The 26,833-nt window shown below is 43.2% G+C and overlaps 1 protein-coding gene across 13 annotated transcripts in view; it reads left to right on the top strand.

Annotated features, from left to right (window-relative positions):
- The window catches only part of LOC110503959 (neural cell adhesion molecule 1), a 113,026-nt gene that overhangs the window by 74,773 nt on the left and 11,420 nt on the right, over positions 1-26,833 (top strand). For 3 of the 13 annotated variants that reach the window (XM_090218630.1, XM_090218627.1, XM_090218634.1), the window contains exons 2-18: positions 594-668; positions 1,030-1,239; positions 1,998-2,141; positions 2,557-2,694; positions 2,862-2,979; positions 3,848-4,008; positions 4,303-4,445; positions 7,782-7,805; positions 15,626-15,655; positions 18,424-18,574; positions 18,986-19,173; positions 19,506-19,602; positions 19,736-19,906; positions 20,682-20,810; positions 21,447-21,461; positions 23,239-23,363; positions 23,849-24,029. In XM_090218630.1, the coding sequence (XP_090074756.1) occupies positions 594-668; positions 1,030-1,239; positions 1,998-2,141; positions 2,557-2,694; positions 2,862-2,979; positions 3,848-4,008; positions 4,303-4,445; positions 7,782-7,805; positions 15,626-15,655; positions 18,424-18,574; positions 18,986-19,173; positions 19,506-19,602; positions 19,736-19,906; positions 20,682-20,810; positions 21,447-21,461; positions 23,239-23,363; positions 23,849-24,029 (2,100 nt within the window). The remainder of the gene's footprint in view (positions 1-593; positions 669-1,029; positions 1,240-1,997; positions 2,142-2,556; positions 2,695-2,861; positions 2,980-3,847; positions 4,009-4,302; positions 4,446-7,781; positions 7,806-15,625; positions 15,656-18,423; positions 18,575-18,985; positions 19,174-19,505; positions 19,603-19,735; positions 19,907-20,681; positions 20,811-21,446; positions 21,462-23,238; positions 23,364-23,848; positions 24,030-26,833) is intronic. The other 10 variants (XM_090218631.1, XM_021582631.3, XM_090218635.1 and 7 more) reach the window with 5 other exon arrangements.

The following is a 26,833-nucleotide window of genomic DNA, read 5'->3' as shown; positions in this document are numbered from 1 at the left end:
ACTTACCTACCTGCATGCTAACTTACCTACCTACCTGCATGCTGAGATGGAGGCTACTGTATCACCTTAGGCATGGACAAAGTACTTTCTCTCTCTCTGCAGCCAGTTCTCTCTTTGCTGTGTTTTGTTTACCATTTCATATGTTTTCTACTGGTTCATCCGAGCATGGTGTACAGTAGGATGTTGCTGGTGTGGAGGCGTCCAGGCCAGCCTCCCAAATGGCACCCTATTCCCTATATAGTGCACTACTTTTGACCAGAGCTACCAGCCCTGGTCAAAAGGTGCTATCTAGAACCTAAAAGGGTTCTTCGGCTGTTCCCATAGGAGAACCCTTTTTGGTTACAGGTAGAACAGCGCTGCAGACATAAGCTTTAATATCATATGTCATTAATGAAATGTTCTCTCTACACATCTCTACACATGCACACACACACACACACACACACACACACACACATACACATGCACATGCACACACACACACACACACACACACACACACACACACACACACACACACACAAACACAAACAAACTTAACACTGCTTCCAAGTTCTCCTCTGTCTAATGTCCCTATTTTGTTCTCTTTTCAGTTTGTCTGGAAGTGGAGATCACTCCCACCCAGGGAGAGATCAGTGTCGGAGAGTCCAAGTTCTTTCTGTGTGAAAGTAAGCTTGCCCCTCTATCATTATACTGTAGTAGACTACTGCCTCTTTGGAAATGTTTGGATCCCATTGTGCAGTACTGATTATACACTGTGACCTTTTGTGTCCTGTCCTGATATGCTGTGTGTAGACCACAGTTGTCAAGCCACTAGACAGGAACAAGGTAGCTGTAACCTTCTCTAGGATAACGGCGTACTAATTCCTAATAAGGTGTATAGGTTGTTTCCTAGGTTGATAGCCTTCTTTTTGGCCCTTTATTTGTCTCATTTAGAGATTCAACATTGTGATAGCGAAATGTTTAATCCTAATGATTCTAGTTAGATACAAAAACAAACACATGTAACCGTCTCTTGTCTCTGTGCAGTTGTTGGGGTAGCAAAGGAGATTGACTGGTATTCTCCGAGCGGGGAGAGGATAGAGCCCAACAAACCAGAGATCACCGTAACCCGAAACGACGAGTCCTCGTCCACACTCACGCTCTACAAGGCCGGGGTGGACAGCGCTGGGACCTACAAGTGTCTGGCCACCAACGGAGACCAGTCAGCAGAAGCCACCGTCAACGTCAAGTTCTACCGTAAACTGCTCCTCCTTCTTCATTCTCTAGGGATGTGTCCAAAGGGGCAACCTAATCCCTCCCTATAAGGTTCACTACTTTTGACCAGAGTCCCATTGGCCCTGGTCTAAAGTAGTGTACTATTTAGGGAATAGGGTGCCATTTGGTACGCAGGCTAGATGTCCTGTTCAAAACCAGTGTGTGTTTGCATTATGACATAGTATAAAAACTCAGGGGGATGTCCTGATCACAGAGCGTTAAATTGTTATATTAAGAACCCTAAGCTGAAATGTTCTTAACCTTCAGTATAGTTATGAAGGAAAAGCTCTAACTTTTTATTGAGGGCTTGAGGGAAAAATATCTTTATTTTCTGTTTTTCAGCTGGAGATGGATTTTTCATCAGTTTAATAAACCCCTCCAAAGCCCATTAAGACAAGGCCTAATGTCTGTTGTGCATGTCTTTTGACTAATGGTTTCTATAGCTAAACACTGCCAAGCATCAGCAGTCCATCATCTAAACCCTTTATGGTTTCCCACTAGGCACAACATGCTAATGTGTTTAGAATAAAGGCAGTTAAGAGGCTGAGGTGTAGGGGGAAACAGTTAAATGAACCCATTGCTACGTCTCAAATAGCACCCTATTCTCTATGTAGTGCACCCTATGGGCCCTGGTCAAAGCTAGTACACCGCGTAGGGAATAGGGTGCCATTTGAGACACACCCATTATGTTCTTCATGGTTTTAAATGGTTGACTAACATTCTTGTATTTTGTCTTGTAGAAAGGATCACCTTCAAGAACGCCCCCTCCCCCCAAGAGTTCAATGAAGGGGACAACGCCAACATTGTCTGTGACGTCATCAGCTCCCCTCCCCCCACCATCATCTGGAAACACAAAGGAGTGAAGATTCAGATGGAGAAGGATGGTGAGATAGATGCCATTTAGCCTGGAGTAGGGTTGCACAATTCCAGTAACTCACAGGTGGAAAACCTGTGAATTTTGGTAAAGTTATCAGAATTGTATAATGCTAAAGGGTTCCTATATTTTTGCTGTTTCCTTTTTCCACCCCCCACACTCTTTGACTGTCAGCCTTGTCACCCGTTGTTACTCAACCATGTCAGAAAAGTCCCTATCCAGCTGTCAGACAATGTTCCATTTGAGCAATTATTTGACAAATGTTATAACTGGTGGGTATGAAACTGTTTAAACACTTTAATTAAAGAATTTACATAGAAAGTGAGATTTTGAGTTAAGGGGTCTCCGTCTGAAAAGCCCTTTCTTATCCCTCAATCAGAATACTCATACATTACAATTTAATTCTGATTTGATCCTTCTCTCAGTCCGCTTTAAGATCCTTCCCAACAACCACCTGCAGATCCGAGGCATCAAGAAGACAGACGAGGGGTCGTACACCTGCGAGGGCCGCCTCATGGCCCGGGGAGAGATTGACCTCAAGATCATTAGGGTCATCGTCAACGGTCAGCCCACTTCTTCTTCCCGCTCTATTCCCTTGTCACTTTATTCATGGTTTTGACACCATTTTGTGGTGTTAAGCCATCTATCAACATCCTAGACAGAAGATGACTGTGGGCTGGATTTCAGCTGTAATAACTTGGTCTCAGGTGTGTTAATGTCCCTCCCTCAGTGCTCCCTACCATCCGGGTGTGGCAGTCTGAGGTGAATGCCACAGCAGGCGTGGGCCAGTCTGCCATGTTGACCTGTGCTGCTGATGGATACCCAGAGCCCATGGTGACCTGGGCACGGTAAGACTGGAGCACATTCTCTCTCTTACGCGCACACGCACACACTCAAGGCTGGTAGACTGATATACCACTAACCAGTGTTTTGCAGATGTCCATCTGACCATGGAACTCATAGGCTACCAACAGTCCCCTGCCCTTGGTTTTCTGTTGGCAGTGTAGTGTATTTCTCTCACCTTCTTAGAAGAGTTAGAGGAGCTGTTTCCCTTGTTGCTAGGTGAGGGAAAGGACTGGTGTGAACTCCATGTGACACTTGTCTTTGGGGTTGAGTCTTAGGTAAAGGGGGAAGAGCTATTTTAACTCATCAGTCAAGGTGATAAGCTTTGAGCCTAGGGATCATTGTTAGTGCCAATAAATAAATGGCTCTCCGGTATAGACTATAGAGATCATGATTGAAGACTGGATTAAAAATATTCATTGTCATTAAATCGGAAATAGCGATTCAATGTCACACTGAAACATTACTTTGATAAACAATGAATTGAGATAATTTGAATTAAGTCTGTTTGACCTACTTCACAGAGGGAAAAATACTTATTTATTTATTAGATAAAAATTCTCATCAAGCGTAGTTAGCAGCAGACTTATTTTAGTTGTGGGGCGGCAGGGTAGCCTAGTGGTTAGAGCGTTCGGCTAGTAACCGGAAGGTTGCAAGTTCGAGCTGACAAGGTACAAATCTGTCGTTCTGCCCCTGTCGTTCTAACCCACTGTTCCTAGGCCGTCATTGAAAATAAGAATTTGTTCTTAACTGACTTGCCTAGTTAAATAAAGGTAAAATAAATAAATAAAATCTGATTCTCTTTGTTTCACAAAAGCTGATTGTAATCAGAATAATCTCTGTGTGTGTGTGTGTTCCCTTTCTCTCCCCCAGAGCCAGTGTTCTTCTGGAGTCAGGAGACAAGTACAGCTTTAATAAGGACGGTTCAGAGATGACCATCATGGAGGTAGCCAAGCTGGATGAGGGAGAGTACACCTGCATCGCTAAGAACAAGGCTGGGGAGAGCGAACAGGAAGTCAGCCTTAGAGTGTTTGGTGAGGGACTCCTCTCACTTGGTGCTGACAGATGATTGACTATGTGACGGGTTTGTGATGGTTAATCATGGTTTGTCTATATTTATTCACAGTGGGAGGATTTTAACATTGGATTATTTTGGGGGTTATGTTGTGATTATAACTCTAGGTTTTAAGTACTATCATCAGATCTGGCAGGTGATTGATGTCACTATGGGATTGCATACTGTGAATGTAGCTATACTGTAGGTCATACAGGTGAGTGTCACTGCAGGTTGGTTATAATGGCTCTGTGTGTGTCTGCCTTTGCTACAGTGAAACCTAAGATCACCTTCCTGCTGAACCAGAGCACGTCTGAGATGGCTGAGCAGGTGACTCTGACCTGTGAGGCGTCAGGGGACCCCACCCCCACCATCAACTGGAGCTTTGGCCTGCGCCCCTTCACTGAGGGAGAGCAGGTATAGTAGAGGCAGCCCACAGAGAGAGGCCAGCCTGGGGCTGTGTCCCCACTGCAGAGGGACACTCAGGGGATGTGTTTAACCTAAACATGGCAAGGCTCCCTTAGCCAGGTTCATCTCTGCTGATTAAGTATGACCCCAAAGCTGCAGATAGCTAATAGAAGTCCATATTACTACCTAGTAGCTACCTAGTTACCATCCCACCTTAGACGTCGTCCCTATAGCAGTTTAGGCCTATTTCCCTATACATGTAGCAGCTTAGGCCTATTTCCCTATACATGTAGCAGCTTAGGCCTATTTCCCTATACATGTAGCAGCTTAGGCCTATTTCCCTATACATGTAGCAGCTTAGGCCTATTTCCCTATACATGTAGCAGCTTAGACCTATGTCCCTATAGCAGCTTAGACCTATGTCCCTATAGCAGCTTAGACCTATGTCCCTATAGCAGCTTAGACCTATGTCCCTATAGCAGCTTAGACCTATATCCCAATAGCAGCTTAGACCTATGTTCCTATAGCAGCTTAGACCTATGTTCCCTATAGCAGCTTAGACCTATGTTCCCTATAGCAGCTTAGACCTATATCCCAATAGCAGCTTAGACCTATGTCCCTATAGCAGCTTAGACCTATATCCCAATAGCAGCTTAGACCTATGTTCCCTATAGCAGCTTAGACCTATGTTCCCTATAGCAGCTTAGACCTATGTTCCCTATAGCAGCTTAGACCTATGTTCCCTATAGCAGCTTAGACCTATGTCCATATAGCAGCTTAGACCTATGTCCATATAGCAGCTTAGACCTATGTCCCTATAGCAGCTTAGACCTATGTTCCCTATAGCAGCTTAGACCTATGTTCCCTATAGCAGCTTAGACCTATGTTCCCTATAGCAGCTTAGACCTATGTTCCCAATAGCAGCTTAGACCTATGTCCCTATAGCAGCTTAAACCTATGTTCCCTATAGCAGCTTAGACCTATAGCAGCTTAGACCTATGTCCCTATAGCAGCTTAGACCTATGTTCCCTATAGCAGCTTAGACCTATATCCCTATAGCAGCTTAGACCTATGTCCCTATAGCAGCTTAGACCTATGTTCCCTATAGCAGCTTAGACCTATGTCCCTATAGCAGCTTAGACCTATGTCCCTATAGCAGCTTAGACCTATGTTCCCTATAGCAGCTTAGACCTATGTCCCTATAGCAGCTTAGACCTATGTTCCCTATAGCAGCTTAGACCTATGTCCCTATAGCAGCTTAGACCTATGTTCCCTATAGCAGTTTAGACCTATATCCCAATAGCAGCTTAGACCTATGTCCTTACAGCAGCTTAGACCTATGTTCCCTATAGCAGTTTAGACCTATGTTCCCTATAGCAGCTTAGACCTATGTCCCCTATAGCAGCTTAGACCTATGTCCTTACAGCAGCTTAGACCTATGTCCCTATAGCAGTTTAGACCTATGTTCCCTATAGCAGTTTAGACCTATGTTCCCTATAGCAATTTAGACCTATGTCCCTATAGCAGCCTATGCTAGTCCCCTGCAGATTGCTACATACATTCATCTATGGATCTTGTATTTTCATACAATGCCACATAGTCCATATACGGTGCCTTCGGAAAGTATTCAGACCCTTTGACTTTTTCCACATTTTGTTAATTTACAGCCTTATTGTAAAATTGATTACATTTTTTGCTCATCATTCCACACAAAATATCCCATAATAACAAAGCAAAAACAGTTTTTTAGAAATGTTTGCTAATTTATAGAAAAAACTGAAATATTACCTTTACATAAGTATTCAGACATTTTACTCAGTACTTTGTTGAAGCACCTTTGGCAGCGGTTACAGCCTAGAGTCTTCTTGGGTATGACACTACAAGCTTGGCACACCTGTATTTGAGGAGTTTCTCCCATTCTTTGCAGATCCTCTCAAGCTCTGTCAGGTTGGATGTGCGAGCGTCGCTGCACAGCTATTTTCAGGTCTCTCCAGAGATGTTCGATCAGGTTTAAGTCTGGGCGCTGGCTGGGCCACTCAAGGACATTCAGAGACTTGTCCCAAGCCACTCCTGCGTTGTCTTGGCTGTGTGCTTAGGGTCGTTATCCTGTTGGAAGGTGAACCTTCACCCCAGTCTGAGGTCCTGAGAGCTCTGGAGCAGGTTTTCATCAAGGATCTCTCTGTACTTTGCTCTGTTCATCTTTGCCTCGATCCTGACTAGTCTCAGAGTCCCTGCCGCTGAAAAACATCCCCACAGCATGATTCTGCCACCACCATGCTTCACCATAGGGATGGAGTCAGGTTTCCTCCAGACGTGACGCTTGGCTTTCAGGCCAAAAAGTTCAATCTTGGTTTTATCAGACCAGAGAATCTTGTTTCTCATAGTCTGTGAGTCTTTAGGTGCCTTTTGTCAAACTCCAAGGGGCTGTCATGTGCCTTTTACTGAGAAGTAGCTTCCATCTGGCCACTCTACAATAAAGGTCTGATTGGTGGAGTGCTGCAGAGATGGTTGTCCTTCTGGAAGGTTCTCCCATCTCCACAGAAGAACTCTAGAGCTCTGTCAGAGTGACCATTGGGTTCTTGGTCACCTCCCTGACCAAGGCCCTTCTCCCCCGATTGCTCAGTTTGGCCGGGCAGCCAGCTCTAGGAAGAGTCTTCGTGGTTCCAAACTTCTTCCTTTTAAGGATGGCGGCCACTGTGTTCTTGGGGACCTTTAATGCTACAGAAATGTTTTGATACCCTTTCCTTGATCTGTGCCTCAACACAATCCTGTCTCGGCTCTCTGCGGACAATTCCTTCGACCTCATGGCTTGATTTTTGCTTTGACATGCACTGTCTACTGTGAGACCTTATATAGACAGGTGTGTGCCTTTACAAATCATGTTCAATCAATTGAATTTACCACAGGTGGACTCCAATCAAGTTGTAGAAACATCTCAAGGATGGTCAATGAAAACAGGATGCACCTGAGCTCAATTTCAAGTCTTATAGCAAGGGTCTGAATACTTATGCAAATAAGGTATTTCTGTTTTTTAAAAATCTAAAAGCCTGTTTTTGCTTTGTCATTATGTGTGTAGATTTTTGAGGATCCTTTAAAAAAAGTCATTTTAGGATAAGGCTGTAACTTAACAAAATGTGGAAAAAGTCAAGGGGTCTGAATACTTTCCGAAGGCACTGTAGCTACTTCCCTGTAGTACCAATGATCTCATCTAGTCCAATAGACAGGTAATGGGTGGGGCCATTTAATCAGAGACATGCTGTAGGTACCTGTACAGGATAGGAGGAGTGTGGATAGGCGGAGCCCACGGGAAGGTCCGTTTACTTCGCTACATTCTCTCCCTTGCAGGCACATCTAAACAGGATCTATCAGGTATGAAATCAGTGTGGCACAGAAATGGAACAAAATCAGTTGATAGAACAAATTGCGTATGAGATTCAACAAAAACCCTGATAGGATCAAATAAGTATTTTTATGGAATTTTCTTGTCTGCTCTTCAGGCAATATTCCTTGAAAATCCTCAAGCTATGATATTATCAGGGTTTATGAAATCGATTCAAAAATGGCATGTTTTCCAAATATAGCCTGACTTTTTCGTTGCACTGGTCCTTACATAAGAGTGGTTCTGGGTGTTTGAACTTTGGGGGTTTCCTCTGCCTTGTCAACTGAGGTCAAAAGAGAAAACGGTTACCGTAATGACCTTAAAAAGAGAACCTCCTCATTTCTGTGTTGCCATTCCCGGTCCGATCATCTCCGTCTCTATGCATCGGGGCAGCTCCGTGCCATACTGCTGCTCAGTCTGTGTCCCTCTCTGTTCTCTCATGTAGACGATCTGTCTCATTGCATATCTGTCATCAATCATTCTGTCAAGGTTGAAGCCAAAAGCAAAATGCCTGAGTTTGCACCTGTGTTGTACTGGTATAGCCATCTCTCCATGGTGGTGGGTGAAGAAATGATTAGCAGCCTGCATTGAATTATCATTAGGAACATATTTAAAAACAGGAGCATTAAGGTGTGGCCTTCACAGCTGTGGCCTGGCACTGTGGGTCTCGTGGGCAATGATCCCGGAGGGAACGCCTTCTTTACAAGACGCCAGGATAGCGTGATTTGGAAAATGGCTGCTAATTGTTTTTGAACCTGGCTGTCCCTCATCTCTGCCGTGCTAGCAACACTTATCATAGCGGCTGTGGTTCAAATAGGTTGGTAGACAGGTGAAAGGGGAAGCTAATGATCAACTCTCACATGAAATATGTGCCACAGTCATCTATCCAGCTATTATGGTGAATTGTTCATATAGGCCTATTATTTTATTCTTATTTTATTCTTATTTTAATCCGTGTTGTTGTATTTGCTTATTGACTATCAGCATGATAATTGTGGTTCTGTTTTTCCTGTGTGGAATTGGTGTTGAGGGATATTTGTGAGAAACGTGTCTGTGTTACAAGTGTGTGCATGTGCATGCTGTGGTGTGCTATTCACTAGTGTGTCATGCTACATATATCTTTGCCACCTCTCTCAGTGCTTTAACGTCCTTTACATTGCAGTCTGCTGACTGTTGTACTCATAGACATGGTGTAAAGAGGTGCTGGATTAACCATTATCCCTGTTGACATGGCGTTAAAGTGTATTATTCCCTCAGATAGCTTCCACTCATCCACTCGAGTCTGACTGTTGTACTCATAGACATGGTGTAAAGAGGTGCTGGATTAACCATTATCCCTGTTGACATGGTGTTAAAGTGTATTATTCCCTCAGATAGCTTCCACTCATCCACTCGAGTCTGACTGTTGTACTCATAGACATGGTGTAAAGAGGTGCTGGATTAACCATTATCCCTGTTGACATGGCGTTAAAGTGTATTATTCCCTCAGATAGCTTCCACTCATCCACTCGAGTCTGACTGTTGTACTCATAGACATGGTGTAAAGAGGTGCTGGATTAACCATTATCCCTGTTGACATGGCGTTAAAGTGTATTATTCCCTCAGATAGCTTCCACTCATCCACTCGAGTCTGACTGTTGTACTCATAGACATGGTGTAAAGAGGTGCTGGATTAACCATTATCCCTGTTGACATGGCGTTAAAGTGTATTATTCCCTCAGATAGCTTCCACTCATCCACTTGAGTCTGACTGTTGTACTCATAGACATGGTGTAAAGAGGTGCTGGATTAACCATTATCCCTGTTGACATGGCGTTAAAGTGTATTATTCCCTCAGATAGCTTCCACTCATCCACTCGAGTCTGACTGTTGTACTCATAGACATGGTGTAAAGAGGTGCTGGATTAACCATTATCCCTGTTGACATGGCGTTAAAGTGTATTATTCCCTCAGATAGCTTCCACTCATCCACTCGAGTCTGACTGTTGTACTCATAGACATGGTGTAAAGAGGTGCTGGATTAACCATTATCCCTGTTGACATGGCGTTAAAGTGTATTATTCCCTCAGATAGCTTCCACTCATCCACTCGAGTCTGACTGTTGTACTCATAGACATGGTGTAAAGAGGTGCTGGATTAACCATTATCCCTGTTGACATGGCGTTAAAGTGTATTATTCCCTCAGATAGCTTCCACTCATCCACTCGAGTCTGACTGTTGTACTCATAGACATGGTGTAAAGAGGTGCTGGATTAACCATTATCCCTGTTGACATGGTGTTAAAGTGTATTATTCCCTCAGATAGCTTCCACTCATCCACTCGAGTCTGACTGTTGTACTCATAGACATGGTGTAAAGAGGTGCTGGATTAACCATTATCCCTGTTGACATGGCGTTAAAGTGTATTATTCCCTCAGATAGCTTCCACTCATCCACTCGAGTCTGACTGTTGTACTCATAGACATGGTGTAAAGAGGTGCTGGATTAACCATTATCCCTGTTGACATGGTGTTAAAGTGTATTATTCCCTCAGATAGCTTCCACTCATCCACTCGAGTCTGACTGTTGTACTCATAGACATGGTGTAAAGAGGTGCTGGATTAACCATTATCCCTGTTGACATGGTGTTAAAGTGTATTATTCCCTCAGATAGCTTCCACTCATCCACTCGAGTCTGACTGTTGTACTCATAGACATGGTGTAAAGAGGTGCTGGATTAACCATTATCCCTGTTGACATGGCGTTAAAGTGTATTATTCCCTCAGATAGCTTCCACTCATCCACTCGAGTCTGACTGTTGTACTCATAGACATGGTGTAAAGAGGTGCTGGATTAACCATTATCCCTGTTGACATGGTGTTAAAGTGTATTATTCCCTCAGATAGCTTCCACTCATCCACTCGAGTCTGACTGTTGTACTCATAGACATGGTGTAAAGAGGTGCTGGATTAACCATTATCCCTGTTGACATGGCGTTAAAGTGTATTATTCCCTCAGATAGCTTCCACTCATCCACTCGAGTCTGACTGTTGTACTCATAGACATGGTGTAAAGAGGTGCTGGATTAACCATTATCCCTGTTGACATGGTGTTAAAGTGTATTATTCCCTCAGATAGCTTCCACTCATCCACTCGAGTCTGACTGTTGTACTCATAGACATGGTGTAAAGAGGTGCTGGATTAACCATTATCCCTGTTGACATGGCGTTAAAGTGTATTATTCCCTCAGATAGCTTCCACTCATCCACTCGAGTCTGACTGTTGTACTCATAGACATGGTGTAAAGAGGTGCTGGATTAACCATTATCCCTGTTGACATGGCTTTAAAGTGTATTATTCCCTCAGATAGCTTCCACTCATCCACTCGAGTCTGACTGTTGTACTCATAGACATGGTGTAAAGAGGTGCTGGATTAACCATTATCCCTGTTGACATGGCGTTAAAGTGTATTATTCCCTCAGATAGCTTCCACTCATCCACTCGAGTCTGACTGTTGTACTCATAGACATGGTGTAAAGAGGTGCTGGATTAACCATTATCCCTGTTGACATGGTGTTAAAGTGTATTATTCCCTCAGATAGCTTCCACTCATCCACTCGAGTCTGACTGTTGTACTCATAGACATGGTGTAAAGAGGTGCTGGATTAACCATTATCCCTGTTGACATGGTGTTAAAGTGTATTATTCCCTCAGATAGCTTCCACTCATCCACTCGAGTCTGACTGTTGTACTCATAGACATGGTGTAAAGAGGTGCTGGATTAACCATTATCCCTGTTGACATGGTGTTAAAGTGTATTATTCCCTCAGATAGCTTCCACTCATCCACTCGAGTCTGACTGTTGTACTCATAGACATGGTGTAAAGAGGTGCTGGATTAACCATTATCCCTGTTGACATGGCGTTAAAGTGTATTATTCCCTCAGATAGCTTCCACTCATCCACTCGAGTCTGACTGTTGTACTCATAGACATGGTGTAAAGAGGTGCTGGATTAACCATTATCCCTGTTGACATGGTGTTAAAGTGTATTATTCCCTCAGATAGCTTCCACTCATCCACTCGAGTCTGACTGTTGTACTCATAGACATGGTGTAAAGAGGTGCTGGATTAACCATTATCCCTGTTGACATGGCGTTAAAGTGTATTATTCCCTCAGATAGCTTCCACTCATCCACTCGAGTCTGACTGTTGTACTCATAGACATGGTGTAAAGAGGTGCTGGATTAACCATTATCCCTGTTGACATGGTGTTAAAGTGTATTATTCCCTCAGATAGCTTCCACTCATCCACTCGAGTCTGACTGTTGTACTCATAGACATGGTGTAAAGAGGTGCTGGATTAACCATTATCCCTGTTGACATGGCGTTAAAGTGTATTATTCCCTCAGATAGCTTCCACTCATCCACTCGAGTCTGACTGTTGTACTCATAGACATGGTGTAAAGAGGTGCTGGATTAACCATTATCCCTGTTGACATGGTGTTAAAGTGTATTATTCCCTCAGATAGCTTCCACTCATCCACTCGAGTCTGACTGTTGTACTCATAGACATGGTGTAAAGAGGTGCTGGATTAACCATTATCCCTGTTGACATGGCGTTAAAGTGTATTATTCCCTCAGATAGCTTCCACTCATCCACTCGAGTCTGACTGTTGTACTCATAGACATGGTGTAAAGAGGTGCTGGATTAACCATTATCCCTGTTGACATGGCGTTAAAGTGTATTATTCCCTCAGATAGCTTCCACTCATCCACTCGAGTCTGACTGTTGTCTTAGGTAATGTATGTAATGACTAATAACTATAGCCTAAGAGGCTTTACTTTATAAAGAATATGTTTTATTTTTTATTCTACACAGCATATTCTCTCCTTACACATTTACGATAGTGATGGCAGACAAATTCACATTGTCACGTTTGTATATCTACATAGACATTGAAATGGCAGTTGAGATGATCAGATTGGCAAAAGGTTTGAACCCATAGAATAGCCTAAATGTGGGTCACACATGCCATGGTAACGTTGTCTTCCAAGAAGATACTGTATGTTTTAGCTATTACATAAACAAGTTTAACCCAGCTTACTGTTCTATTCTAGTGCTCTCATACTCATTTGTTTTGGAATTATGTCGTTGTTTCAACCCCCTTATTTGAAGGCACTTGTTGTAAAAATTGTTAATAGCTCAAATGTAATTGAAGTGTTTATGCATGATTTGGATATTATCTTTCAAACTGAAAGGCTGGGTTATATGAATATACAGTATATTAAACATTATACTTGATTTACAAAGTTTGCAGGCTGCAATTATCTGAGAACATTCAGGCTCTGGAAAGGAGGAGCAAACTCGCTTGAAAATGTGTTTCTTCAAAGCTCATTAGAGCTCAAACTTGGTACAGATGACCAGATATTGAATATTTCAGATTACTGTGTATTAAATCTTACTGGAGCTGCCTAATTTATGATAATGCACTCCATGGAAACACAATGAGATCGGTCTGGTATTCAGATAGTTGAGAGTTGTAAAGAGAGTAGGAAAGTAGCTATTAACTCTTGGGAATAGCCATTTGAAGGTGAAATGTTCTGAATGATCAGAGAGCTCAATCATGTGGTGCTGTTGGTTGCTGTTGGCTGCTGCACTATAACATGATTGGTTCAGGGAGCGTTGTTGAAAAAGAAGAATGCTTTCAATCCAAGGGCTTGCTTTACTAAGCACTGGTACAGTAGGGTGAGACTGTAGAGAGGCTGTTGTTCTCTAGCTACACTTCTAACACAACGCTCATTTATGTGTCTGTCTGGTCAGTGGTGGTACAATGTGGTTCTCTGGACATTGAATGGCAGTTTGTTCTTATGGTATGACAGTTGGAATGCTGCTAGCCAGGATAAATGATGGAGAGCTTCTTAACTGATCCCAGTCAGGATGGGAAAAAAACACTTCCCCAGCCCAGTCCTGTAACCATACCCTACTGTAGGGCTGTTTATGACTATAGAGAGGATGCCTTTTGTGTGGTGCCGGGTGAGATAGTTATGTGAGTGTTTCTTCTGTAGAATCTCCTCTACAACAGTGCCTCTCTTCCTCCCCCCTCCCCCACCTTCAGTGATGTGATCATACATCACAGCTGAGAGAGAGACGCTCGCTGCTCACTGCTTACCCAGGGGATGAGGAGCGCTGCTTGGAAATTAGATTTGTCTTGGGGGGATGTTATTTAGTGCTGGTTTGCACTAAACTGATTAGATGCTATGGTGTTTACAGCTCTCACCATCAGCTAGTAATTTGCTTTTGGTCCATGTCCCATTGTTTAAACAAACATAAAACATGGGTCTGACAGTGATATGTGTCAACTCAATTCCATACCTCACAGTTCTGTGTCAGACCAGCCACGACCAGGGGTGCTGTTAGTTATGCGTCCTGTAATAATGAGCAGCAGCACCGGTATTACGGAGCTAATTGAGCAGCAGCTCCTCCTCTGCGCTGTGGGATCTGGAGCCAAACTGTTTTTCTGACATAGGTGTTAAATGGGCCTGTCTTGCTGTGTGTGTCTCTCCTGTCTCGCCACACCCCAGTGGACCGTAAAGAATAGTGATATCATATTACCAACACACTCACTATCTAAATTAGCTACATACCATGGCTCAATATACAGTACATGCAAAGATGTTCATCTGGACCCTCCCTACTTAGGATGAGTCTTCACTCAGTGTCTTTAACTTGACATACTGTATTGTTGGTCTGGTTTATTCATGTGTGTGGTTCTGCCCTGCAGTGTGAGTAAAGCTTTCCCTGTGTTAACTAGTCTCTTGATGTGTGTGTTGTGTTTCTCTATGACAGGCAGTGAGTCTACAGTGGTATAGGCTAGCCCGTATTAAAGATAGATGCCAGAATAGAAGCCAGATGAATTCACTCATTATTCACTCATTATTCACTCATCTGTGAGTGATTGGAAGGCGTCCAGCTCTAAATGAGAGAGGATGGTCTGGAAGGAATGTTAAGATTGACTGTATTAATAATGAATTGAGTTCTGGGCCTTTTTGCCTGCAGTACGTTTCAGCAGATGGGACACTTGGTTGTTTTCTGTATCTGATGGAAAGCTGTTTACCATTTTGCTTGTCGTCTGGCTTCCATACTCCTTTCCATTCATCACTACGCCGTCGTCCATTATCAATCATCTCTCCTTCATGCCTCTTGTTTCTCCTTAACATTAGGAAACCCATAAAGCATGTTCTATTACAGTACCTGAATGACAGAATTCAGAGAAAAGTAAATACTTTTTTAATCACGGTTGATTATGTTTTGTCGTGCTGAATTGTGTGTTAAGTTTTGTGTTGATTATATAACTTCATATTACATGTGGATTCATCATGATTGATAATCATAAACAATTCTTAATAATTCGATTTTGAAGATGATATATGGAGAAATGTTGTATGATTTGTTTCTTCCAGCATCCCTCCATGCTAGCTCAAATGTAGTGTATATTATTTACACATGAACATGTACCCAGCAGGCTAAACTGGTTGAAATGATGTCATTACACCATTTTAGCCCGCTGGCTAGGCTGCTTTTCTGGTTTGATGCTGAGTAGTTTAATACAGCTGGGGAGTGTGAAGGTTGATGAGTCTAATTGTTTTAACGTTTTAGCGTTAGCCCTTTTCACTGGACTACAGCAGGTAAAGGTTTGGGTATATGGGCAGTGTTGTTGAGTTGCATGCTCGTCTAGTGTTGTTTGTCCTAGCTGTGAGGTACTGGATGAGGATTCCTGTCTATGGATTGCTTTGCTTGTTGTTGTTTTATTCTGTCTGTGTCCTCTACAGGCCTCTTGGACTCGGCCCGAACAACACAAGGTATAGCTTCTATACTATACCCAATACCCATCACAATCTACCAAATACCATGCCCATGTATCCTCTTTCACCATATTGATTTTCTGCTTTACAGTTCTCTTCTTTCTATTGTTGCCGTAGTCATGGAAACTGATGGAGAAACTCTTATCAGTCCTCTTTGGTTTATTAGTATGGCTTCACTCAGCCTGAAAAATTGTCCTTGAAACCTGTAGCCAGGTATCAGACAACTGGTGAAGGATGTTTGTTCTCATTCTTTCCAGGGAATAAGATCTAGGGTACACCAATGATCGAGCTGAGCTAAAATTGCTTGATGTTTCCAATAGGCAACACCACCCTGCATTATTAATAAACTCTCTGTTGTTGAAACCCATAGTTATGAAACTTTAATGAATCTATGTTCTCGTGTTACATATGAACAGAAGGAGATGCTCTTCCTCTGGACAGAATGAGATTGTATATCATGGTCTGGTCTGCCATGTGGTTGTCCAGTCTTTGGCCATGATGATGAGTTGTTGTTGACCCTCTTTAACCTCACAGTACAACCCAAAAATGGAATGTTCTATCTACACTACACCAATATCTTATTAATGTACCTGGCACGTGGACTACATCGCTTCACCAAGAACCACAATAAGACCTGCCTGTACATAAGGGGTGGCATATGTGAGTGCACCACAAGGCTGGCGGGACACTGTCACACTCTCTGGCCACCCTTTCAGCTCTGATGTAATTATCCTTGTCAGTGTTTGGAGAAGGTGGGGGATGGAGGGAGGAGGAGAAGGTGGGGGATGGAGGGAGGAGGTGGAGGAGGCTGGTGGGGTTGGAATGAAAAGCGGACTGACTGCCTTGCCTGTGTTATGTAAGCGTTTCCTCAGGCATACTTAATGCCCCAGACATGCTGCTTCTGTTGAATTTGAATACAGAACTAATGAGCACTATTCTTCTCTTAGTTAGTTTCCCAAATCACATATAGTATACTATTTTTGACTAGTGCCTATAGGGCTCTGGTCAAAAGTAGTTCACTATGTAGGGAATAGGGTGCCTTTTGAGCCACTTCCTTAGTTAGTTTGTCCCCCAGACTAGTCCCTACTGTAGCTAATTGAACAACACAGAGGCATTCATGGGACGGTTCACATACAATGTGTGGGTGTTGAACTTCAAAGCCATGCAAAATAAAATGCAGAGGTCGCCAGGAGTCCAGCTCTTCTACGACACCTAACATGAGTTTAACAGTGGTTTGGACTGGCGTGAGAGTTCCAGACCCAGACTGTTCAGTGTCAACAACAACATCAAGAGTAGCAGACCCAGACTGTTCAGTGTCAACAACAACATCAAGAGTAGCAGACCCAGACTGTTCAGTGTCAACAACAACATCAAGAGTAGCAGACCCAGACTGTTCAGTGTCAACAACAACATCAAGAGTTCCAGACCCAGACTGTTCAGTGTCAACAACAACATCAAGAGTTCCAGACCCAGACTGTTCAGTGTCAACAACAACATCAAGAGTAGCAGACCCAGACTGTTCAGTGTCAACAACAACATCAAGAGTAGCAGACCCAGACTGTTCAGTGTCAACAACAACATCAAGAGTAGCAGACCCAGACTGTTCAGTGTCAACAACAACATCAAGAGTTCCAGACCCAGACTGTTCAGTGTCAACAACAACATCAAGAGTAGCAGACCCAGACTGTTCAGTGTCAACAACAACATCAAGAGTAGCAGACCCAGACTGTTCAGTGTCAACAACAACATCAAGAGTAGCAGACCCAGACTGTTCAGTGTCAACAACAACATCAAGAGTTCCAGACCCAGACTGTTCAGTGTCAACAACAAGAGTTCCAGTTAGCTATTAGCAGGGTTTCTGCTATAGTTTTAATTGGCAAGGTCTTGAATGTATTGGCACACTGTGTTCTTGTCCTCTTCCCTATGTCACATGCGTTGGTTCTACTTCTGAAGCTGGAGTCTTAACCACCATTTCATTTAGTCAGCATGGTGCTGCTCTAGTTTAGAATTACAGAGACCATTCACAGTTGGCACTCCACTGACTAGGTAGCTAGTTAATTCTATGGAATAGAAGCACCTCAATGAGTTGATGTACTGTACATTCATTTCATGGATCAACTTGTGGTCTAGAATGCCTCCCCTATAATATGTATACAGTAGATGTATAAACTGTACATCAGACAGTATGTTGCTGTTGGGAAAGTACACAAATAATTCAATACTGAACAATTCAACACTGAATTTCACACGATAATGTGAACCACACAGCAGGCTTTGTGTAAAAATGCAAGCTAGGCATGTTATCCTGTCCACAGGAACCACTACTATACACCAGTAGCGTTTAACAGGCTGAGACCTAAATAGCCTGCTGTAACTGATTTCAGCCTCCTCACTCTACAGCCATTGTGTGAAAAGCTCTTGATGGCTCCATCCATACTGCTTCTTCTACCATTAGTGATGTGCTCTGCTACTGTACACATCTCTACTGTACAATACAGAGGGTTTTGATCTTTACTCTATCCCTGTCTCTCTTAAGTGTGTAGTGTCATCACCTTTTGCTGTTACAGCCATAGGAAAAGCACTCAATGCTACAATGGTTTGTCTCCAGGCTCAGAGTTCAATATTACTATGATATAACTACAGAGTGTTATAATGTATGGGTTCTCAATAATGCATGGATCACAATAGGATAGGAGGTTAAAATTGATGTACTGCAAACAGAGGTCCTTTTGTTGCTTGCTACCCTGTGATGTCCTGCCCTATAGAGTCTGGATGGGAACGTCGTAGTGAGGAGTGATGCTCGTGTGTCCTCCCTCACGCTGAAGTACGCCAAGTTCACCGACGCTGGCCAGTACCTCTGCTCTGCACGCAACGCCATCGGAGTGGATTCTCAACCCGCCTACCTGGAAGTCCGCTGTAAGAGCTCTACATGTCACAGGGCTGCATCTGAAATGGCATCCTATTCCCTATAGTGCACTACTTTTGACCAGAGCCCTACACCCTATAGTGCACTACTTTTGACCAGAGCCCTACACCCTATAGTGCACTACTTTTGACCAGAGCCCTACACCCTATAGTGCACTACTTTTGACCAGAGCCCTACACCCTATAGTTCACTACTTTTGCCAGTTCCCATAGGTTCCCAAAAGTAGTGCACTATATAGGGAATAAGGACACAGCCACTGTCTCTAGTGCTTAAAGTCTTAGTCAGGCCTGGCTGGCATACTGCCTGCAGCTTCTAATGTTTGTGCCAAAGCCCACTCTTTTAAATATTTAAGAGAAAAGACAGAAATCTCTTATTCACGTTGCTGGCTCATTCCTCCATAGATGCTCCTAAGATCCAGGGCTCAGTGACAGTGTATACCTGGGAGGGGAATGCAGCTAACATCAGCTGTGAGGTCCTGGCCCACCCCAGTGACGTGTCCATGCTCTGGCTGAGGGACGGGTTTCAGCTTCCCAACGCTAACGTCACCAAAGCCAAGGTTTTCCAGAGCCCCACAGCCAGCTACCTGGAGGTAGAGACCCGCAGATACACACACACATGCATGATCACACAGACACACACGAATACACACACACACACTAAATTAAGAACACTCCACATGTCATAAAGATTGAATGTGTGACAGCTAGTATTTGCAGGGTTCTCCCCCAGTTCCACTGTGGGGAGACTGAGTGTGTTTTCATTATTCAGTAGAGGGAAGCACAGAGACAGAGGACTAAAATAGGCATCTCTAATGGACAAACACCAGTGGAACAAACTGACTCAAGCATCTAGTCACGTTATGTTTGTAATGCTTTGCTCTCCTGAGTTTCTTTCATGCATCGATTCTCTCCTCTGTTCCAGGTCACTCCAGAGTCTGAGAATGACTTCGGGAGCTACAACTGTACTGCTGCCAATGAGATGGGCACAGAATCCAAGGAGTTTCTCCTCATTCAGGCTGGTCAGTCATAATCACAGTCTGTAGCTAATTATCCAAAATCATCATATTGTGAATCTAATATTTAATGTTGGCATCAAATTAAATATACTGTTCTTAAATGAGTACTTTTATGTGTGATTCCTCTCCTCTCTAGATGTCCCGTCAGCCCCGTCCCTCGGGGAGGTGGAGCCGTTCTCCAGCTCAGCCAGGGTGGAGTTCCAGGAGCCTGACGCCACCGGGGGTGTACCCGTCCTCCGGTACCGGGCTGAATGGAAGACTGTGGGCAGGGGCAGCTGGGTGCAGATGGTCTATGACGTCCAAGGAGGTGAGTACAGGGGCAGGGAGGGGGGCTACAAGGATAAAGAGAGTATGTGAGGGGATAACAAAATGAAATTTGTTTATTTTTCTCAATCATTGGCCTTTTTTAATGAAACATCCATCCACTATAATAATTCAGCTGGTTTTATTTACCCTCAAATGAGAATAAAATAAAATGTTGTCTGTAATAATTGCATCCTTGTTACTTGTCAAATCAAATCAAACTTTATTTGTCACATGCGCCGAATACAACAAATGTAGACCTTACAGTGAAATGCTTACTTACAAGCCCTTAACCAACAGTGCAGTTCAAGAAAAGCGAAGAAAATATTTACCAAATAAACTAAAGTAAAAAAAATAGTAAAAAGTAACACAATAAAACAACAATAACGAGGCTAAATACAGGGGTGTACTGATACCAAGTCAATGTGCGGGGGTACAGGTTAGTCGAGGTAATTTGTACATGTTGGTAGGGGTGAAGTGACTATGCATAGATAATAAACAGTGAGTAGCAGCAGTGTACAAGACAATGGAGGGGAAGGGGGGGCAATGTAAATAGTCCGGTGGCCATTTGATTAATTGTTCAGCAGTCTTATGGCTTGGGGGTAGAAGCTGTTAAGGAGCCTTTTGGTTCTAGACTTGGCACTCCAGGAAACGTTTGCCGTGCAGTAGCAGAGAAAACAGTCTATGACTTGGGTGACTGGCGTCTCTGACAATTTCTGTCTGAATGCAGAGTCTGTTGTGGATGTGTCAGTATTTGTACTTCTCAATTGTATCCTCAGGAGCTCTGAGTGAAGTAACCATCACAGGCCTGAAGCCTGAGACCAACTATGAGGTGAAGATGTCAGCCATCAATGGCAAGGGAGAGGGTGAAACTAGCCCCGCTGTGGTCTTCAAGACAGAGCCTGTCCGTAAGTCACTCACTCTCACACACACACACACACACACACACACACACACACTTCACACCTCTTTTCTCACTTCCACAACACCCCTTTTACCTCACCTTGCCACCACCCATTGCACCTCCCCATTAGAATGAATCAATAGATACAGCCATGTTTGTACAGCCTGTTAGCCAGCTCCACCATAGACATATTGGTCAGCACTGGCTTAGAACCTTTAGATCAGACATATTTGCCCTATGCTGTGCTTAAAAATCTATGACAAGGCTTGTACTGCACAATTGGCTTGAATTCTCACTGCTAGGATGATGACAACCATTGTTTTAACTCTCTCCCTCACTCTCTCCGGCTCTCTCGCTCTTTACCATTGAGTGCCCCCTGCTGGTTGCAAATTTGATTTGATTTGTCATGTGACTGGAAGTGGAATGTCTGCCCCTTACTAACTCAGGAATATTATGCATGTGTAGAGTTGAACTGATAGTTTGGTATCTGAGGACATTCTGATTATTATTTGCTGTTTGATGCTGCTATCACAAAGCCTGGCTAGTTTCATTTCTTTCGTTTTTCTCTTGTGTCATACTCTTGTTGTGTAGTTTTTTGTTTATTCATTTTTCTCGTCTGTTTTTCTGTTGGACCGCTCAGGTTATTCTTACGCAAGTAAGTGCCTCATCATTATACACACTCACTCTGAATATTAGTTTGAACTTTGAACTTGTTTTCAAAACAGTCTTGCTCCAGTGTTTTATGTAAACAGTCATTGGATTTGCTGTGGCTTTATGGTCGCTCTGCCTTACGCATCGTTTCCATTGAGATTTGGCAGTTATGAAATATTTCTTTATGTGTATTTTAATTTCTGTTCTCTAATCAATCTAACCTAAATAGTTGCAGAACTTTCATCGGCAGGAATATTATATTGCTGATAACAGATTTGTACAGAATTACTAGCTATGTGTAAAAGCCTTTGCTTTTGCCTGATATCTCTTATTTTATATGATTTCTTAGATGGCATTTTTCATTTTTTCACTGAGGACTCAGGTTTGTTATGTGGTTATTGGGGAGTAGATAGTTATTAGGAGTAGTTAGCATGTGACTTAGACACTGTTATACCAAGACAAATAGCATAGAACACCCCCTATTACCTGCTGCTCTTCTTACTGAACAGTACCTACAGTAAGAAGCTATGGTCATTTATTGATGTCATTTACTGTTATGTCATGTGTTGGTTGTACATGTACAACTGATACTACAGTGTCCATCAGTATTGGCAATACTAAGTAGTATTAGGAATACGTCTGTATTTCTGTCTCCTTTTTCAATGCTGCTGTTTTCTGTCAGTATTTCCAGTATGTCTTCAGCGTTTCCTCTGTTGTCAATCATTTTGTCTTGCAGGAGAAGGATGGTTTGGGATGTAGCCTTTTCCATTTATTACCATATTTTGAAAGTTATTTTATTTATATAAATCTAGAACATAAGCTGCAGTAGCAGGTCATAGTTTCTCTCAGAGGAAAGCCTGTCATTTGTCCCTGCTTGTCTATTCAGTGTTGTCAAAAGTTCACTGTTGTTTTGTGTTACTCTTCAGTTTCTGTTTTGTTTAATTTTGTCTTCAAGTCTTATACCTGTGTTTTTCCTGTCCATGTTGACATTGTCTATTTTTATATCTTTCATGTTTCCACTTTCCTTTCAACCAATCACACGCGTGCGTTTCATGTGACTGTCATCATGTGGCTTGCATGGTGCTGATGATGTCGTCAACTCCGCAGAAGGTAACTTTTCAGTCCCAATTTTCACAAGAAGAATCTTAATTTTACTGGAGAGTCATTCATAACATAAATACTAAATGTACAAATTCAAACGTTTCCCTTTATTTCCATGTATTTTCCGTCTTGTTAACCCATCATATGTAGCCAGTCACCTTCTCTGGACTGATTGGAGCTCCCTGGAACTCTTACAGTCCTTTAGCAAGGAAGTGTTCCTTCCCTGTCTGATCTAATATAACGTGGGATTTATTCTAACAATTTCACTGATTTATCGCATTGTGATAACTTTTTTGTGCTAACTGTCATTTGTCTCAAGTAGTTTACTGTGCCCAAACACCCCCCTCTAGTGGCTGGGTCCGATCCAATCATGTGTAATTGCTGTTTAAATACTACTTTCATTTTAGCACTCCACAGTAGTCTAACAGCTTGTTCTTGAGGTCTTTTAGTTGGAGAGGCAGACAAGTGCCTCTAGCACAACAGTATGGAGGAATGGTGCCATCTGGAGAACACTAGCATACAGAATATTAACAGCTTTCTCCACATCTTTGAAACAGGTTTAGGAGAAGCCGGTTAAAGGTTTCACAGCAGCTGCTGACCAGCCGTAACACATTCTACATCTTCTGAATGACTGCTTCAGCTCACTAACTAACCTTGATATCTCCGATGTGTCTGTTTAGGTGAACCTGAACCGCCTAAGCTGGAGGGAACACTCCAAACAAAAGGCAACTCCCTCAAAGTCAACTGGCTCAAGCAGGATGATGGAGGCTCACCCATCACACACTACCTAGTCCGCTATAAACCAGTGAGTATTCACACTACCTAGTCCGCTATAAACCAGTGAGTATTCACACTACCTAGTCCGCTATAAACCAGTGAGTATTCACACTACCTAGTCCGCTATAAACCAGTGAGTATTCACACTACCTAGTCCGCTATAAACCAGTGAGTACTGCTACTACCTAGTCCGCTATAAACCAGTGAGTATTCTCACTACCTAGTCAGCTATAAACCAGTGAGTATTCACACTACCTTGTCAGATATAAACCAGTGAGTACTGCTACTACCTAGTCCGCTATAAACCAGTGAGTACTCACAATACCTAGTTCGCTATAAACCAGTGGATTTGGGGCACTGTAGACAGCTGTAGACAAACAATGTGCATTCTTATGTGCAAAAAATGTGTGCTAATGTACCCATGCCCTTTCAAGGAATACATTCCTAAAAGAGACTGCCAGGTACTGTATTGTATCATTAAGTTGACCGTGGCCTATTTTGTGTGTCCTTTAGAAGCATCAGGCCGACTGGAAGCCAGAGATCCGACTGCCCGGTGGCAGTGAGTATGTGGTTCTGAGCGGACTGGAGTGGAACACGGAGTACGATGTATTTGTGGTGGCAGAGAACCAGCAGGGGAAGTCCCAACCTGGGACCCTGACCATCAGAATCTCTCCAGAACCCGCTGCCATCCCAGGTACCCCACCATGCACCAGGCACCCGGCACCAGGCACTCACACTGGCACTGCCACGCACAGCTGAGACAGCAAACTCAAACATGTCCCAAACAGGAGCCTTTTTGGTTCTCACAACCACATAAATCTGACAGTACACTTAATAGGAATTTGACGTCTAGATGTTTTCAGCAAGCAAAATTAAGAATATAGAAGAACAAGCCAGCTGTTGGTCAGAGCTGTTCATGGGTGTTCACTCTGCAGCAGAAAATATTCAATCTTTCTAACTAGACCCCTCCACTGTCTGTCTGAGAGGGTATGTGAAGAGGGTGTTGTCTGTCTGAGAGGGTATGTGAAGAGGGTGTTGTCTGTCTGAGAGGGTATGTGAAGAGGGTATTGTCTGTCTGAGAGGGTATGTGAAGAGGGTGTTGTCTGTCTGAGAGGGTATGTGAAGTGGGTATTGTCTGTCTGAGAGGGTATGTGAAGAGGGTGTTGTCTGTCTGAGAGGGTATGTGAAGAGGGTATTGTCTGTCTGAGAGGGTATGTGAAGAGGGTGTTGTCTGTCTGAGAGGGTATGTGAAGAGGGTATTGTCTGTCTGAGAGGGTATGTGAAGAGGGTATTGTCTGTCTGAGAGGGTATGTGAAGAGGGTATTGTCTGTCTGAGAGGGTATGTGAAGAGGGTATTGTCTGTCTGAGAGGGTATGTGAAGAGGGTGTTGTCTGTCTGAGAGGGTATGTGAAGAGGGTATTGTCTGTCTGAGAGGGTATGTGAAGAGGGTATTGTCTGTCTGAGAGGGTATGTGAAGAGGGTATTGTCTGTCTGAGAGGGTATGTGAAGAGGGTGTTGTCTGTCTGAGAGGGTATGTGAAGAGGGTATTGTCTGTCTGAGAGGGTATGTGAAGAGGGTATTGTCTGCGAGGACCACCCAAACGAACACTTCTTTTTGAAGTGCCCAGAGTTTGTTTTTTACAGTTCGTTTTTTGTGATGATGACAGACATCGCACAATTGTTTTCCAATTTTGAATCTGTTAGAATTAAACTTCTACACCGAAGCTGTGAGTGACACTCTATGAGTTTGCTATCTCAGTGTTACAACAGGCTGCCTCCGCTATGGACAAAGGCTATCCTACTACAGTGATGGGTACAGTATGTAGATGGATGGTCTATCCTACTACAGTGATGGGTACAGTATGTAGATGGATGGTCTATCCTACTACTGTGATGGGTACAGTATATAGATGGATGGTCTCTCCTACTACAGTGATGGGTACAGTATGTAGATGGATGGTCTCTCCTACTACAGTGATGGCTACAGTATGTAGATGGATGGTCTCTCCTACTACAGTGATGGGTACAGTATGTAGATGGATGGTCTATCCTGCTACTGTGATGGGTACAGTATATAGATGGATGGTCTCTCCTACTACAGTGATTGGTACAGTATGTAGATGGATGGTCTCTCCTACTACAGTGATGGCTACAGTATGTAGATGGATGGTCTATCCTGCTACAGTGATGGGTACAGTATATAGATGGATGGTCTTTTCTACTACAGTGATGGGTACAGTATGTAGATAGATGGTCTATCCTGCTACAGTGATGGGTACACTATATAGATGGATGGTCTATCCTGCTACAGTGATGGGTACAGTATGTAGATGGATGGTCTATCCTGCTACAGTGATGGGTACAGTATGTAGATGGTCTATCCTACCACAGTGATGGGTACAGTATGTAGATAGATGGATGGTCTCTACTACTACAGTGATGGGTACAGTATGTAGATAGATGGATGGTCTCTCCTACTACAGTGATGGATACAGTATGTAGATGGATGGTCTCTCCTACTACTGTGATGGGTACAGTATGCAGATGGATGGTCTATCCTGCTACAGTGATGGGTACAGTATGTAGATGGATGGTCTATCCTACTACATTGATGGGTACAGTATGTAGATGGATAGTCTATCCTGCTACAGTGATGGGTACAGTATGTAGATGGTCTATCCTACCACAGTGATGGGTACAGTATATAGATAGATGGATGGTCTCTACTACTACAGTGATGGGTACAGTATGTAGATAGATGGATGGTCTCTCCTACTACAGTGATGGGTACAGTATGTAGATGGATGGTCTATCCTACTACTGTGATGGGTACAGTATGTAGATGGACGGTCTTTCCTACTACAGTGTTGGGTACAGTATGTAGATGGATGGTCTATCCTACTACTGTGATGGGTACAGTATGTAGATGGACGGTCTTTCCTACTACAGTGATGGGTACAGTATGTAGATGGATGGTCTATCCTCCTACAGTGATGGGTACAGTATGTAGATGGATGGTCTATCCTGCTACAGTGATGGGTACAGTATGTAGATGGATGGTCTATCCTACTACAGTGATGGGTACAGTATGTAGATAGATGGTCTCTCCTACTACAGTGATGGGTACAGTATGTAGATGGATGGTCTCTCCTACTACAGTGAAGGGTACAGTATGTAGATGGATGGTCTCTCCTACTACATTGATGGGTACAGTATGTAGATGGATGGTCTCTCCTACTACAGTGATGGGTACAGTATGTAGATGGATGGTCTCTCCTACTACAGTGATGAGTACAGTATGTAGATGGATGGTCTCTCCTACTACAGTGATGGGTACAGTATGTAGATGGATGGTCTCTCCTACTACAGTGAAGGGTACAGTATGTAGATGGATGGTCTCTCCTACTACAGTGAAGGGTACAGTATGTAGATGGATGGTCTCTCCTACTACAGTGAAGGGTACAGTATGTAGATGGATGGTCTCTCCTACTACATTGAT

This window comes from Oncorhynchus mykiss, chromosome 24, assembly GCF_057628025.1.
Source record: "Oncorhynchus mykiss isolate SJ-2025 chromosome 24, ASM5762802v1, whole genome shotgun sequence".
In the NCBI taxonomy this organism is placed as follows: domain Eukaryota; kingdom Metazoa; phylum Chordata; class Actinopteri; order Salmoniformes; family Salmonidae; genus Oncorhynchus; species Oncorhynchus mykiss.
Note: the sequence above shows the minus strand (reverse complement) of the source record. Positions and strands in the feature narration are given on the sequence as shown.